This window comes from Gopherus evgoodei, chromosome 10, assembly GCF_007399415.2.
Source record: "Gopherus evgoodei ecotype Sinaloan lineage chromosome 10, rGopEvg1_v1.p, whole genome shotgun sequence".
NCBI classification, from domain to species: Eukaryota; Metazoa; Chordata; order Testudines; family Testudinidae; genus Gopherus; species Gopherus evgoodei.
The window spans coordinates 55443533-55460140 of NC_044331.1; the positions used below are offsets into that span (position 1 = coordinate 55443533).

General features: G+C 46.1%; 1 protein-coding gene across 3 annotated transcripts in view; it reads right to left on the reverse strand.

Annotated features, from left to right (window-relative positions):
- Nucleotides 1-16013, reverse strand: part of CFAP70 (cilia and flagella associated protein 70) — a 40168-nt gene extending 24155 nt beyond the window's left edge. The window contains exons 1-10 of one of the 3 annotated variants that reach the window (XM_030577065.1): nt 15927-16013; nt 13756-13885; nt 11459-11645; nt 10960-11058; nt 10665-10744; nt 7400-7576; nt 5992-6174; nt 5511-5605; nt 2105-2204; nt 1213-1347 (exon numbers count right to left, since the gene is read on the reverse strand). In XM_030577065.1, the coding sequence (XP_030432925.1) occupies nt 1213-1347; nt 2105-2204; nt 5511-5605; nt 5992-6174; nt 7400-7576; nt 10665-10744; nt 10960-11058; nt 11459-11645; nt 13756-13881 (1182 nt within the window). In that variant the 5' untranslated portion in view covers nt 13882-13885; nt 15927-16013. Of the gene's footprint in view, nt 1-1212; nt 1348-2104; nt 2205-5510; nt 5606-5991; nt 6175-7399; nt 7577-10664; nt 10745-10959; nt 11059-11458; nt 11650-13755; nt 13886-15926 lie in introns of those variants that run through there. The other 2 variants (XM_030577066.1, XM_030577068.1) reach the window with 2 other exon arrangements.
- Between the last annotated feature and the right edge of the window lie 595 nt (nt 16014-16608).

The window sequence follows — 16608 nt, forward strand, 5'->3', positions numbered from 1 at the left end:
TTAAAAGCTATGGTTAGTGCAATAACTTAGGTTGGTTTGAATTAGCTACATGATCTGGACAACAGCTCTCATCAAGCATAAGGTCCAGTCCATGCCATTAAGGAGACCAGGAAATGAGAATGTAAGAGAGACAGAGAGAGCATGTGTTGTTTTATTTGCAAGTTACAATGTATTTTTATAATTGTGACCCAGTAGGGAGTACCATATGGGAAAGAAGACATCACCAAAGCACTGCTGGGATATTGTGGAGCAGTAGGGTGACCAGACAGCAAGTGTGAAAAATCAGGATGGGGTGGGGGGTAATAGGAGCCTATATAAGGAAAAGCCCCAAATATCGGGACTGTCCCTATAAAATCGGGACGTCTGGTCACCCTATGGAGCAGAGACTAGAGGAAAGCTGTCTGCCTGGACCTGCTTTTCAATAATCCATCTCCTAGAAGGATAAAGTTCATGTGACTCACACAGGAAAGGGCTGGTGTTTTCATCAGCTACTAGACTGCACCTGGGATATTTGTGATCCCAAGTCAACAGTTAAGGTGAATGAGGGGATCGGTAAAACCAACTTACTTTCCCTTGTGTGCGTCTCTCCTGCTTTGGGACAAACACGGAAACAAGTTCAACATTCTATTACTGTAGGAAACATGAATGTTAATATTTGCCTAAAGTAACATGGTTGGGGGGAAGGGGAGAAGAGAAACTAAAATAGAAAAAACTGTATGAATTACAACCTCAATGTGGTCCTTTTAATTAATTAAAATATTTTGACCATCCCTGGTGGTAACTACACTGATCCAGTAACCACTATATTTTTCTAGGGAGGACCTGCCTCACTAGGAAGTGGTGGGAAAAACACCTATCATAAGGGGGAGGAGGATTTTTATAACACTGATTAGCTGCTGCCAGAGAAAGGAGTGTAGACAAGTTATGTCCTAAGGGTCCCTTCAATCCCCAAACCCCATTGCACAGGATGTCTGCCTCATACTATGGCTTAGGAAATAAACTGGCTCATTTAGGAAACTGCTCCAATAAGCTTGTCTTATTACTTCTCCCGGGAGCACCTGGAAATCCAGTGAAGTCTCAGAGCCAGCTTTATTGTAAGGGCAAACTTAAAAGTACCATTCTGATAGCTCTGACTGCTCCCAAACATGTGATGCATGAACACAGATGGACAAGGAGATTGTACTGCAGCGTACAGTACAAGCCCATTCTCACCTTCCCAAACACCTCACTGTCTTGATATGCAAATACACGGAAAGCCCCTCGTATGCGCTTCACACCAGGGTACAGCAAAGGCACCATGTTGACGTATGCCACGCCATGGAAGAAAATCTGTCCATCATCATCTCCCTGGAAAGGCAAACAAGACCAGGCATGAGTTAGCTAAATGACTATTCTCAGGATTGTTCTTTGCTAGGTTTTCAGGCCATCACTGCAGGCTTCTGCATACTGCACCAATTCCAAATAAAACAAAGTTATATCAATAATGTCCGGTCACTGAAGTTTCCCCAGCTGGCATAAAGCTGTGTCAGCTTGAAAGAATATGCTGTAGTCCTTCCATACTCAATATTATTCCAATCTCTGTAAGTCAAGGACACATTTTCTTAGTGAAGCCAAGTGCTCTGTTCCTACTGGGCTGTATCCTGGCACTCAAAGAGATAAGCCTCTAAAGGCACTCACTAGCTGACTAGGAAACAGAATGTCCTGCTAGAGTTCTGAGGAACTTAGTGTCCAGTATAGGGCAAGAAGAACATAGTCATTGCTGCAAAATCATATGGCCAGTTTAGGACCCTGAACATCTGAGAGGTGCTCAAGGAACATCTTGGTCAAAGGAAAGATCAGCTAATCACTTTCCCAAGCAGTTACTTTCCCAAATAATCCCTCTTCAGTTGCCATGGCACTAGCAAGATAGTTGTGTGTTGTAACTTGAAACATTGCTATTTGTTTGACAGCTTTGTACGGCTGATTACTCCATTACCAAAGCCTCTAGCCCTCCCTAACTCACCTCAGCCATTTGGAAACTGTTCCTGCCTTAGCAGAACTGCTGATGGAAAATGGCACCGAAATACAATCATACGCATATATACAAATCCCTAGGCATATTTACCTTGTCTAACTTGCTAGATTTCCCTTTGGTGGAAGTAACCACAGGCACCCTGGTAATCTCCACTGGCCAGTACCGGCATTCTGCAATGCGCTTCTGTAAACTGCCACACCAAAGGAGACAATTGAGAAATATAGAACAACAGTCCAGAGATCAGCCTGTGCCACTTAGGGAAAATGAGGCTACACATTTACTGTAAGCATTATGGGAAGAAATAAACTGGTAGAACTATTTTCTTTAAAAAAATAATTAAAAAAAATATCTACCAGTGCCCCCAGTGAAATGTTCTATTCTAAGTTTCAGTTTTTATTAGCAGGGACAACTGCATGAAAACAGGAATGTTATTTCTTAAGAGTTCATCAGCTCCTATGGCTCATTCTCCTTTGTAAATTGCAGTGCTTTGGCTTTGATATCACAGCATTCTACTGTAAAAATCACAAAGGATAGAATCACAGGATAGAATCACAGAATCCTGGAAGGGACCTTGAGAGGTTGCCTAGTCCCTCACCCCGTGCTGAGGCAAGTCCAAGTATACCTATGCCATCCCTGAAAGGTGTTTGTCTAACTTCTTAAAAACCTCCGATGATGGAGATTCCACAAACCTCCTTGGTAGCCTATTCCTGTACTTAACTGTCCTTATAGTTGAAAGTTTTTGCTAATATCTAACCTAAATCTCCTTTGCTGCAGATTAAGCCCATTACTTCTTGTCCTACCCTTCAAACGGATACGGAGAACAATTGCTCACTGGCCTCGTTACACCGGTCATTAATATACTTGACGACTGTTATCAGGCTCCCACTCAGTCTTCTTTTCTTAAGATTAAACATGCCCAGGTTTTTTTAAACTGTTCCTCACAGGTCAGGTTTTCTAAACCTTATCATCATTTTTTGTTACTGTCCTCTGTACTTTCTCCAACTTGTCCACATCCTTTTTAAAGTGTGGCACCCAGAACTGGCCACAATACTCCAGGACTGGCTTTACCAGCGTCGAGTAGAATGGAACAGTTACTGGTCATACTTATGACACTCCAGTTAATACACCCCAGCATGATATTAAGTGTTTTTACAACTGCATCTATAGTTGGCTCACAGTCAGTGTGACCCAGTATAACCCCCAGATCCTTTTCAGCAGCACTACTGCCTACCCGGTTATTTCCCATTTTGTAGTTGTGTGTAAGTGTAGCACCTTGCACTTGTCTTTATTGAATTTCATCTTGTTGATTCTGACCAATTCTCAAGACTATTTTTAAGTCTAATCCTGTCCTCCAAAGTGCTTGCAATCCCTGCCAGCCTGGTGTCATCCACAAATTCTAGGTGCTTACAAACAGTTTATTTAATAATTTGTCCAGTATCTTTCCAGGTATCAGAGTTAGGCTGACTGGTTTATAATTCCCTGGGTCCTTTTTGTTCCCTTTTTAAAGATAGGTACTATGTTTGTTCTTCTCCACTCCTCTGGGACCTCACCCATCCTCCATAAGTTCTTGAGGATAACTGTTAATGGTTCCGAGACTGCTCCACCCATAGGCGCTGACTCCGTGGTTGCTGTGGGGCTGCAGCACCAATGGGGGAAAATTAGCAGGTGCTCCACACCCACCAGCAGCCAAGTTCTCCCCGCCCCCACCTCCTCCTCCCCCGAGCATGCCGCGTCCCCACTCCTCCCCCTCTCAGCACTTCCCACCTGCCGCCTAACAGCTGTTTGGTGGCACTTAGGACTTTTCAGGATGGAGGGGGAAGAGTGGGAAGGCGGCGTGCTCAGGGGAGGAGGTGGTAAAGAGGCGGGGTGGGGTGGAGACTTAGGGGAAGGAGATGGGGTGAGGCTGGTGCAGGGGCGGGGTTGGGGGTTCGAGCACTCACAGGGAAGAGGGGAAGTTGGTGCCTATGGTGCAACCTAGTTCCTTAAGTACCCGAGGGGTGCATTTTGTCAGGCCCTGATGATTTGATTTACCTAAATAATGTATTAATTTACCTAAATATTCTTTAACCTGTTCTTCCCCTATTCTGTCCTATGTTCCTTCTTCCTTGTTGTTAATATTAACTGTGTTAAGCATCTGGTCATAATTAATGTTTTTAGGGAAGACTGAAGCAAAAAAACATTAAACACCTCAGCTTTTTTGGGGTTGTCCATTAGCTCTCCTTCCCCACAAGTAGTGGGCCTACACTTTCCTTCACCTTTCTCTTGCCCCTAATGTATTATAGAACCTCTTCTTGCCTTTTATGACCCTGGCTAGGCATAACGCAATTGGTGCCTTAACCTTTCTGATTTTGTCCCTACATGTTCTGCAATTCTTTTACACTCATCTTTAGCAACTGGTCCAGGTTTCCACTTTTGTAGGATTCCTTTTTGATTTTCAGGTCATTAAAGAGCTCCCAGTGCAACCATGTTGGCCTCTTACTATTCCTCCTGTCTTTGCATCGGGATAGTTTGCTGTTGATAGGCTAGGATGATCACTTAGGTCAGGGAGAGAACTGGTTAGGTTTAAAGAGGAAACTTCATCTTCTGTCTTTTTTCATGCTACTTGTTATGCCTGGAATAGCCTTCCATTTAATGTGACCCAAGTCCTCCTTCTCTTTCAAAACACTCCTGAAGATAACCACCTTCTCCCTCCTGCAAAGCATCCAACTATAAAGACCAAACTCCACTCTGTTTGTTTGGTATTCTTTGCACTGGACAGAACAAAGCATTTTGTGGCTTTAGAAAATAAGCATTTTGGAGCTGTGACTCCTACTTGTTTGGCATATTTTACTCACTGTACAATGCCATCTGCCTCTATGGCACATTAGATATAAATCTATTATTAACTGGCAAATCAGTCTGAAACATGCTGGTGTTTTCCTTTCTTTTCTCCCCTTTACCTTAGAGAGGAGATGAATAAGAGCAGACATGACAATAGTTTAAAATCATTAATTATAGAGAAGGTAGATTGAGAGAGTGTCCATTCTTCCTGTCTTATAGCTCAAAAACAAAGGGAACTTTCAATGAAATTGAAAAGTAGCAAATTCAAAACGGATACAAGGAAATACTTCTACACATAATGGATAACTGGACTATGGAACTCATTGCCACAGTATGACATTGAGGTAAAAAAATTAGCAAGATTCAGAGAGATTTGATATTTATATAGATAACAGAAATATCCAGATTTATGGATGCTAAAAAAATGAGAAGTACTGGAATGGATATAAAACCTCATGCTTCAGGATTTAAAAGAAGCTCTATGAGGGAGTAAGCAGATTAACCCACATCTATGGTGGAGTCTGTTGCATCTTCCTCAAAAGCACCTGGTGCTGGTCACTGTTAGAGATAGGATACTGAAACAGATGAATCATGGCGCTTATGCAGTCTGGAAATTCATATGTTCCTCCCCATCCCCATCACTTTTTGGCCAGGGAATTTTCCTTTGTTTTCTTACCTGAGTACTGCTGCAGGGTCTAGGTAACAGCGCCTTTCCAAGTCCCAAACAATTCTCTTCTTTATGCTCTCTGCCTGAATCCTAAATTCCCTGTCCTAGGAGAAACAGTCAGATGTTCAGATCACTCCCTGACCCAGTACACTGCATTCCAACTAACGGGCAGTGCCTAGCCTAGTGGCGAAATGCTTTTCACCTCCAAAGGGAGAACTTATTGCAGAATTCAACTCCACACAGAAAAATCAGCATCTGAACAAAATGAGTTAGCAACAGTTACTATCGTTCTGGGGCCAATTAAAGTTGGATTTACTTGTGTCACCAGCAGCCTGGTTTGTGATGGTGCTTGGACAAGCATCAGGGCTCCTCCTCTGGACCTCGCTTCCCATTCCTCCCGTTTTGTATCTTTGAAAGTAGGTTGTCAGTAATTAGTTTTGTTACACACTCCGGCTCTCTCCCGGCTGCTTCACTGTCATTTCTTCCTCACCTCTGTTTTGTTAAGCTCTCCATCCTCCTCCTCATAGGGGCCACCAACAATAAAAGAGTCTGGAATGTTTTGAGCTCCTGGTGCCAGGATGTTGCTAATGGGCCATTTTTTTGGCCGAGGTATTGGTTCTTTTTCACCACCAAGCTTCAGGATCCCGTTCTTGAACACCAAGGGGTACTCTTTCTAGAGAGGTATAAAGGAAAAGGGATTTTCTTTCAGAGGTCTGAGCAAAAGCAAGTAAACATTATAGTGAGGTGTGACGAACAATTAAAAAGCAACATTATAGCGACACAGCTTGGAAAACATGCTCCAGCCCACACAAGTATAGAAGCTACGAAATACAAGAATCAAACTGCATAAACTGACAGAAACAGGAAAATCCCACCCATTTCAACACACATGCACATGGGAGTTGCCATGGAAATGCACAGACCAGGCAATAATGGGGTTGATCTAAGTTACAGAAATATACATACACAAACAGCTGAAAAATCATTGACAAATATCAATATAGTTATGTGGCTACAGAAACGGTTGGACGTACTCACACAATAGGCATAAGTATCAGAGGGATAGCTGAGTTAGTCTGGATCTGTAAAAAGCAACAAAGAGTCCTGTGGCACCACATAGACTAACAGATGTATTGGAGCATGAGCTTGCATGGGTGAATACCCACTTCGTCAGACGCACGTAATGGAAATTTCCAGAGGCAGGTATAAATATGCAGGCCAGAATCAATCTGGAGATAACGAGGTTAGTTCAATCAGGGAAGATGAGGCCCTCTTCTAGCAGTTGAGGTGTGAACACCAAGGGAGGAGAAACCGCTTCTGTAGTTGGCTAGCCATTCACAGTCTTTGTTTAATCCTGAGCTGATGGTGTCAAATTTGCAAATGAACTGAAGCTCAGCAGTTTCTCTTTGAAGTCTGGTCCTCAAGTTTTTTGGCTGTAGGATGGCTACCTTAAAATCTGCTATTGTGTGGCCAGGCAGGTTGAAGTGTTCTCCTACAGGTTTTTGTATATTGCCATTCCTAATATCTGACTTGTTTCCATTTATCCTTTTACGCAGGGACTGTCCATTTTGACCGATGAAGAGAAGTTCACACCTCAACTGCTAGAAGAGGGCCTCATCCTCCCTGATTGAACTAACCTCGTTATCTCCAGATTGATTCTGGCCTGCATATTTATACCTGCCTCTGGAAATTTCCATTATGTGCGTCTGACGAAGTGGATATTCACCCATGAAAGCTTATGCTCCAATACATATGTTAGTCTATAAGGTGCCACAGGACTCTTTGTTGCTTTATGATAGGCATAGGCATTTATTACTTATGCAGATTAACATCTTAGAAACCACAGAAGCAAAGGTCTATCTGGGATGTGTACAAAGAGTTCATTGACAGTTCCCCACCTCTCCAACAGTTGGTACTTGCAAGCAAACCATGTAGTTTTGCTGGGGTCCTGTGGGAACAAACACTTCAGGGACAGAATAAGCAGCCTCCAAGGTAACCCTGAGGAGATTGCCACCTGAAAGTTGCGATACAGAAAGCAGGGACTCTTGGATGGACACTGCCACTTCAAGGCCACACTGCAAAACAAGAGCAAACTGAAGTGACATTCCCCTGGAAACAGCTAAATTATTAAACAGTTACCATGCATCTGTCTTTGCAGAGGAAATGCGTAGAGGTCTGCCTAAGTTAGAAATCTACAATACTATTTTATTCATTGATTCAAATGAAGACAAAATGGGCATTACTGTGTGCTAAATGAATCTTATGGTAATTAAATGATTTGTTTCCAAAATGTAATGTTTCTCTACAGTAACTCCTTGCTGATGATTGTGAAGCTTGGTTGAGGTGGTGGAATCAGAGGGTGGGATATTTCCCAAGGAATGTCTTACTACTAAATGATGAACTTGCACTCAGCTGAGCCCTCAAGGGTTAACACATTGTTGATAATGTAGCCTCACAATCTACAAGGCAGCATGAATGGAGAGAGGGGAGACAGCATGGCAGACAGAGACAGACACACACCCCCATGTGAGAGAGAGATGCGCATTTCCCCTTTAAGCACGCCGCTGATCCCACTCTAAGTACACTGCCTTTTAAAGTAGATCAGCAAGTTGAGACAGCAGCTACTGCCAGCAAGCTGCCTCCATCCTGAGCCCTGTTGTGTCCTCCCCAGCTCTGTGGAGATGGGGTAAAGCGGGGGGCAGAAGTGGGGGGAGGGGAACACCCTGACATTAGCCTCTCCACCCCACCTGCACAGCAAGCAGAAGGCTCCGGGGGCAGCTCCAAGGCAGAGGGCAGGAGCAGCACATGGCAGTTGGGGGAGGGACAGCTGAACTGCCGGCAATTGATAACCTGCTGGGCAGCTGCTGCACAGGGAACTTAGGGAAATGGGGAGCTTATGGGGCCGAGGGGCTGCTGGTCCACCCTGGTTCCAAGCCCCCACCAGCTAGCTCCAACAGGCTGCTCTTTCTGCAAGCAGTGGACAAAGCAGGCAGCTGCCAAACAATGTTACTGATAAGTGTGGTTCTGACCTAGTTCTGCTTAGCAACCCAGTTCAGCTTAGCAACTAACTAGGACCAAATGAAAAATTTACTGGCTGGGGCAGACAGGCCAGCAAAGACAGCTTTGTAACCTTGCTAGATAAGAGAATGCTTGTAGAGGCTGGGAAAGAAAAATGCTTACAGACACTTTTTAAAGTAACGTATTCTTTTTTGTACTACCATGAAGTTATCAAGAAGTAACAGTTATTCTTTGTTTTGTATGTTGGGAACAAATGCTGGGAAGGTACAGTGATGATGCGACGTAAGAGATGACGTGACGGAATAGCTAATAAAAACCAGTTTGAATTTGTGAAGGGGGGCTAGTTCTGTATGGAGTGAGATGGGCAGTTCTCTGTTGTATGGCATGTTACAATAAAGAACTTGATAGTGGGATTCTTGTTGGTCGTTGCCTGTCTCTTTGTGGTCGGACAACGAAACCTGAGCCGTCTGGGATAAGGGAGATCCCCGACATTATAAAGGAGTGTGGCGGGGTGGTTACCCCATTCCTGCCCTGAAGGAGTTAAAAGCAGCCTTGGGGAGGGCTGGGGCTGGGAGAAAGCAGCTAGTAAGCTGATTGGGGAAGCAGCCACAGCTGGCCCTATAAGAGGGCTGGGGCCAGAAGCCAGAGACAGAATCTCTCTAGCTTTGAGAGGGAGGGACCGACCGGGCTGCAGGGAGCTGAGAGAAGGTACCTGGAGTGGAGCAGGGCTAGAGGAAGGGCAAGCGAGCTGGGGAGCTCTGGCCCAGTGGAAGGCCAATTAGGTACTGGGGTTGCAGGGGGCAGCCCATGAGTAGGCAGAAGCAGCAGGTCCAAACCCCCTTGCTTATGATGAGTGGCTTTTACACTGCAGTCTGCCCCAGTGAGTGGGGGCTAGATGGTGACTGGCAGTAGCCCATGACTGAGGCAAGGTAGGGATAGAGGGTTGGGGGTTCCCCTGGGTGGGGAGACCCTGAGACTGTGGGGGTATTGCCAGGGGGCAGCACCCCAAAGACAAGGGGCACTGGGGTCCGGGAGAGACATGGGGCAAGTAGCAGGTGAGACGGCAGCCGGCAGAGGGCACTCCTGGCTTAAAAGAGCTAATTCCCTGGACAACCAGCAGGAGGCACCACAGCAGTGAGTCACGCCCTGCCACAGGATGCATTGCACAACTTTAAATGAGCATGTTCTCTAATTGATAAGTATTGTAACAACATTAACTAGGACAACTTTAAGTGAGGAGTTACTCTATTTAGAATATAAGCTTCTCAGGGCAGGAACTATGTTTCTCACCGTCACTGCTTAACAAACAAATGAAAAGTTAAACAAAACTCAGCTGTGTTGAAAGAACATAAAGGATGCAAAATGAAGCACTCAACATTCAGGAGATGCCAAAGTTAACACATGGAACCTCAACTGAGCTCTTTATACATATTCATTATTACATAGTATTTAATCACAAGATCACATATAGGATGGATGGCAATCAGTGAATGAAGTAACTTTTGAATATTTATTATCTTCACTGTTCAGTGTGAGTGGACACTTGCCTCATTCATTACATATCGACTGACCTGTCTACTGACATCAGAAATATGTTTTCAGATACACCAGTGTAAATTTAAAGTCCACTGATTTCAATGAACTTACACTGGTAATTGCAAACAGAATTTGGATTAAAATTAGGCAGATTTCCTCATTCACTATCTATCATTGCTTCATTCACTGAACAGTGTTCAACCAGTGTTCTGAATAAGGCAGGGATCCTATAGTAAAAATAGTATGCGATGAAGTAATGAAAGACCATATAATATTTTGTTTGCACAAAGGGACAGTTAAGATTATGCAGGCATCCTTAATGAGGCCATTTTCTGATTTTTCAGTCCTTCGCTTTGCAACATTAATGCTCTTTCAATGTAGCTTTTTGAACAGCATATATTAGGGTTTATGGACCCGGTCCTGCTCCTATTGTAATCAATGGGAGAAGGACAAGGCCCCAGATTTTTATATGTATTACCATAATGTTTACATAATTTGCAGTATGTCTGAGTCATAATTCCTGAAATATTCATAGCTTTTGATTTAAATTGCACCATATAGCTGCATAGTAGAATTATAGACTGAATGGCCTTCGGAAATTCCAAATACCTTGGCATCTGGGCGAAGGCTCTCTAGTGGAGAGCCAGGAACTGGATGCAGTGGAACAGTTGCTCTAAATGAACACTTTCCTGTGAAGAAACAAAGACAGAATCAGCATAAAGTCTGAAGCCCTCCTGTAATGAAATCACTACCGGAATGGAAAAACTGTGCTATCTGCCCCCATATAATCCACCTTTCTAAAGACAGCACTAGGTATTATTTGTCAACAGAAGTGAAGCTACAACAAAGAAGCTATGTGAGAGCAATAGATGGATGAGAACACAGTATAAATTCTACATTGCACCTTCCAGCAGAGGTAGAAGGTCCACAACAGTCTGACCAAGAGCTACAGTCTTTTCCTCCTTCTGCTTCTTCTCCTTTGGTAAAACTTCAATCACAGTCACTGCAGGGAAAAAACATAGAATCTGGTGATATTTCTCAATCACCTATAAAACAGCAGCTGGAAACAGTGAGCTTATTCAGGGTGCTTAAAAAGTGTATTAGCTCTTAACCAACATGCCTACTTGATTCCCCAGTGAATGAAGGGGACATAATAACTGAGTGTTTCCCACAGCCAGTGCTCAGACTTCATTCTCAAGCACGTCCTGCTGGAAGAGGATGAGAGTAGAGTAGCTGAGAGTTCCCTATGGTGATGCTTCTACTCCATTCTCTAATGAACGACTCTTGTTAGGAGCAGATGGGGATGGAGCAGTGACTGATCCCCATGGCCAAAGCTCCTTTCAATTCTCGAGTGATTCATGCTGGGCAAATATGAATGGATAGTTAGGGTGACAGTTACTTACAGAATAAGGGTTTGTGTGCGATGTCATCTAGATTGTTTGGCCCATCAGAATTGTATTCAAAGCTAGTGGTGAAGTTATATTTCACTGTCCCATCTGAAGAAACATCAATTTTCAGGGAGTCACCCAGGATAACACCATTATACTCTGCACGCACATAGGTCACTGGAGTGTCTCCTTTGACACCTTTCTGGCTAACACAAACCAATAATAGGTTAATTATTTGAAATCTGCCTCTTGCTGTAGAATAAAACTGCTCACAATCAGAGCTGTCCACAGAAGGTGGTTGAGCTAAGGAAAAGAAGGATTTTGTTTCAGTTACTCCACCCACAAGAATGGGTTTAAGAAGAAAAATTCTGGTCTCACTGAGATTTCACCTTCTTTTCTCCATTCTATTCCTCTGCAGCACCCCAGAGGTTACAAGCACCCAGATGTGGTAGGGGCATTTAGAAGTAATAGTCCTCATCAGCATGGAGGAGGAGAGAATCATAACTACACTGGCTTTCATCCAAAGGGGCAACATAATAAGTAATAATAATAATTTCAAGAAAGGTTCTGATTTTTGTAAACAACTGAGGAGGTAGCTCACAAATGGCAAAGCTGCATTAGTATGAAATTCTAGAATATTGTACAGCTAAAGAACTCCTTGAAATCTAGTGGGGAATTTTAGCAAGCGTTTTTGAAATATTTGGATTCTGTAGACTCGTTAACTTTACACTCGTAGCTTTAAAGACGGGTACAGTTTTTAGCATGTGTTTACCAGTGTTCTTAAACATAGGAAATATAGGACATCCTAAAATATATCAGACCAGAGGTACATTTAACTCACCAGCCTTTTTCTGACAGTGGCCACTGGCCAAGAGTAGATGCTACCAAAGACAGTGCAAGAAATGATAAGGTGGGCAATTATGATATAACCTCAACACGGGGGAAATATTTCCTAACGCTCTCAAGATAGAGGTTGGCCTATGCCCAACACAAAAGTTGATATCCTCTCCAAACTTTTCTTTAATCTTTATCCATATAAGCCAAATCTTTATTTGAATCCTGCTAAGCAATTTTGCCAAATGAGTTCCATGATTTCATTGTGTATTGTGTATTCAGTATATCCTTTTATCAGTTTAAAATTTGCTATTTTTCAGTTTCATTAAATGCTTTCTTATTAATCCATTGACAGAGGCTAAATAGAAGTTACCTTTTCTATACCATTCATTATTCTGTATTCCTTTCTCATGTCCTTTAATTCATCTCCTCTCTGACTAAACATTCCCAAATTTCTTCTATGTACCTTCATCTGGAAGTTTTTACATATCTCTTAACATTCCCACTGCCACCCCAAATCTCTTAGCCCTCTCTATACTTGCTATTTTCTTTTTGAGAGAGGGTGTTCAGATTGCACCACTGATTTATATAAATGACATTTAATATTTTCAGTATTATTTCCCTTCTCATTCCTTTATATACTTCCCTACTGCACAAGGCATAGCAAGGGTAAATCTGTTAATGCATGAGAGGTATTTTGATACTATAGGTAGAATGCATCTAGCTATCTGTCTAGGCATTCATACAGTTTATTTGCTTTTCTGACTGCTGCTGTATAATGAGCAGAAATTTTCATTGTGCTGTCCACTGTGGCACCCAGGTCTTTTTCCTGAGTTGTTACAATTACTCTAGACGTCATTAAGATCAACCAGGAATGTAATGTGGTACATTGACTTCATTAATGGCCAGATTTTGATTTTAGTTAACTGGCACAAATTTCAGTTGAGTTATTTGAGATTTACATTGCTGTAACTGAGATCAGAATCAACTCTTTTATAAAAAAGTTTGTCTCTATATTATGTTGGTGAAGGAAGGAGGGTGTGGAATTTAAAAAAAAAGTTAGCAAAATAGGAGTATAACCTACATCATGCATTGCTTAGAAAACTTTGTTGTAAAGAACAAACTAAAAATACTGATAGTAATGCAGGAGGGGGATGGTAGACCAGGTTTCAAATTAATGTTTATGCAATGCAATATTTCTGGATGGGCCATTGGTGGGGATTGAACCCATGATTTTTGGACTGAAAAACAAGACCCTTTACTCTACATATGAACTAGCCACTACTGGGGAACAGAGAGCCATGCTGTGTAACTGTGGGTTACTCTGAGGTCCTGGTTTCATTACAGACTGCTCAGGAGTGTTATGTTCTCACACCAAGTTTTGGAAGGGTTTACAGTATAAAAGTTCATGCCTGCCCTATTTACTAAACCAGATATATTTAATGCCAGACAAGATGAGACATTTCAGAAGCCTTTACCAGGTCATGTGCCTCCAACACTGTGATCTGTACTGGTTTGATTGGGGACAGTGGTGGCTCAATGGCAGAAGGTAGACCCAATGTAAGGGATCCTCTTTTACTAGCCTGCCCAGGAACAACAGCCATGTCTCTGCAGAAATAAGGAATGGAAAAAAAATTAAACATACCAATACTCTTCCTTCTGGCCTCTGTTTTGCACTAACTCAGCACAATCTCTTGTTATGCTCTCAGCAGCACTATTCCTGTGCTGTGAGCTCTTCTACCTTCTCTAAAACTACCCCCTCTCCCAGCTAATCAAATTCAAAATAATGTAAATGATACACAGAAACAGCACATTCTAATAAGATTCAAGACCTGGATGCTGAAACATCACAAAATGCACATCTTTTTACCGATCACACAAACACTTTTTACAGTTCAGTTCCCTTCAGTGTGAAGCTCAAAGTGAAAAATGTCTTATGGAAAGCATAAACCCTGAATGGTACAGGCCAGGGAGCACGTCAAACGTTTGTGTGATGTATCTAGCTATGGAGGGAGAGTGGGGTGAAGGGATACCCAAAGAAGGGCAGTTCTCAGGGACAGGGATACCCAGAGTATGTGTGTGGCAGGGGATAGGCAGGGAGGGAAGGGATACCCAGAGGCAGTTCCAGGGCAGGAGGGGAGAGGGGACAGCCAACGATGGGCAGTTCCCAGGGATGGGGATAGCCGGTGGTGGGGAGTTCCTGGGGGAAGGTGAGGAGCAGAGGGGATACCTGGTGGGGGCGGTTCCCGGGGCAGGGGATACCCAGGAGAGGATACCCGGGGAGGGGGGAGCAGTTCCTGGGGGATGGAGGAGGGATATCCCAGAGCCGGGCAGTTCCCGGGAGGAAGAGGAGACAGCCAGGGGTGGGGGCAGTTCCCAACTTTCCACGGCAGGGGATAGGCGAGGCGGGGATACCTAGTGGAGGCTGGTTCCCGGGGCAGCCGATAGCCGGGAGAGGATACCCAGAGCCTGGAGGGGGGCAGTTCCTGGGGTAGGAGGGAGGGATACCCGGAGGGGGAGTTCCCGGGAGGGAGAGGGAACAGCCGGGGGGGGGAACAGTTCCCAGGGCAGGGGATGAGGGGGATACCCGGATGGGGGGAGTTCCCGGAACGGGGAGGGGACAGCCTGGGGGGAGGGGGAGGCAGTTCCCAGGGCAGAGGACAGCCGGGGGGATACCCGGATGGGGAGTTCCCGGAACGGGGAGGGGACAGCCTGGGGGGGGGAGGCAGTTCCCAGGGCAGGGAATGGGGGGGATACCCGGATGGGGGGAGTTCCCGGAACGGGGAGGGGACAGCCTGGGGGGGAGACAGTTCTCAGGGCAGAGGACAGCCGGGGGGATACCCGGATGGGGAGTTCCCGGGAGGGGGAGGGAACAGCCGGGGGGGGGGCAGTTCCCAGGGCAGGGGATGGGGGGGATACCCGGATGGGGGGAGTTCCCGGAACGGGGAGGGGACAGCCTGGGGGGGGGAGGCAGTTCCCAGGGCAGGGGATGGGGGGGATACCCGGATGGGGGGAGTTCCCGGAACGGGGAGGGGACAGCCTGGGGGGGGGAGGCAGTTCCCAGGGCAGAGGACAGCCGGGGGGATACCCGGATGGGGAGTTCCCGGAACGGGGAGGGGACAGCCTGGGGTGGGGAGGCAGTTCCCAGGGCAGAGGACAGCCGGGGGGATACCCGGATGGGGAGTTCCCGGGAGGGGGAGGGAACAGCCGGGGGGGGGGGACAGTTCCCAGGGCAGGGGATGGGGGGGATACCCGGATGGGGGGAGTTCCCGGAACGGGGAGGGGACAGCCTGGGGGGGGAGATAGTTCCCAGGGCAGAGGACAGCCGGGGGGATACCCGGATGGGGAGTTCCCGGGAGGGGGAGGGAACAGCCGGGGGGGGACAGTTCCCAGGGCAGGGGATGGGGGGGATACCCGGATGGGGGGAGTTCCCGGAACGGGGAGGGGACAGCCTGGGGGGGGAGGCAGTTCCCAGGGCAGAGGACAGCCGGGGGGATACCCGGATGGGGAGGGGACGGGGATAGGTGGGGGGGATACCCAGAGAGGGCAGTTCCCGGGGGGTCCCCGCCGCGTGTACATGACGGGGTCAGACCCCAGGTAGGGTCACCCTGGTCCCGGGTGGACGGGGACGCGAGCGAGGGGTACTCACCGCTTACGGCTGGGACGAGGAGGAGCGAGTCAGTGACACGCTGCCTTTCAGGGGCGCGTCCTCCGTAACCGTAGCAACGGTTCCTACTCCCGCGCGTGCCTCGCCCCTTGTGACGTATGGGGCACGTGACGGTGTTCTGACTCCACCTCTGCTGCCGCCACGCTTGTTGTGGGCAGCAGGGGGCGGGGAGCCTCTCTCCTGAGCTGGGGCTGAGGCCCAGGCGGCCATTTTGGTTACTGGCGCAGGCGGGCCGTGCCCTGCTCCAGACTCTGGGCGCACTGGCCAGTGACTTTGATTGGAGCAGAGCAGGACCTTGGATGTAGCTGCGCGGGGCCCTGAGGGGTAAAACCTCATGCAGCCTAGGGCGCCAGGAACATAACCACTCTGACATGCCTATGTCCTCTCCTGTCAGTGCCATGGGAACATGTTGTGACCTCACACTATGACACTGTGGGAACACGGTGTGAGTTTACATGGCTGTGCCATGGGAATGCCCTGGGACCTTGCCTGGCACACATCCTTGCTTATCAACATGATTTTGCAAAGCTCCCAGTCAATCTGGGGCTCTTTAGCTGCTCTGGAGCCTGCAGAGTGGACCCTGTTGTTTAAGGAATTCCCTTACTTAGGCAGGACCGGTGCCAGTGTTTTTGGCGCCCTAGGCGCATGGCCATTTCACTGCCCC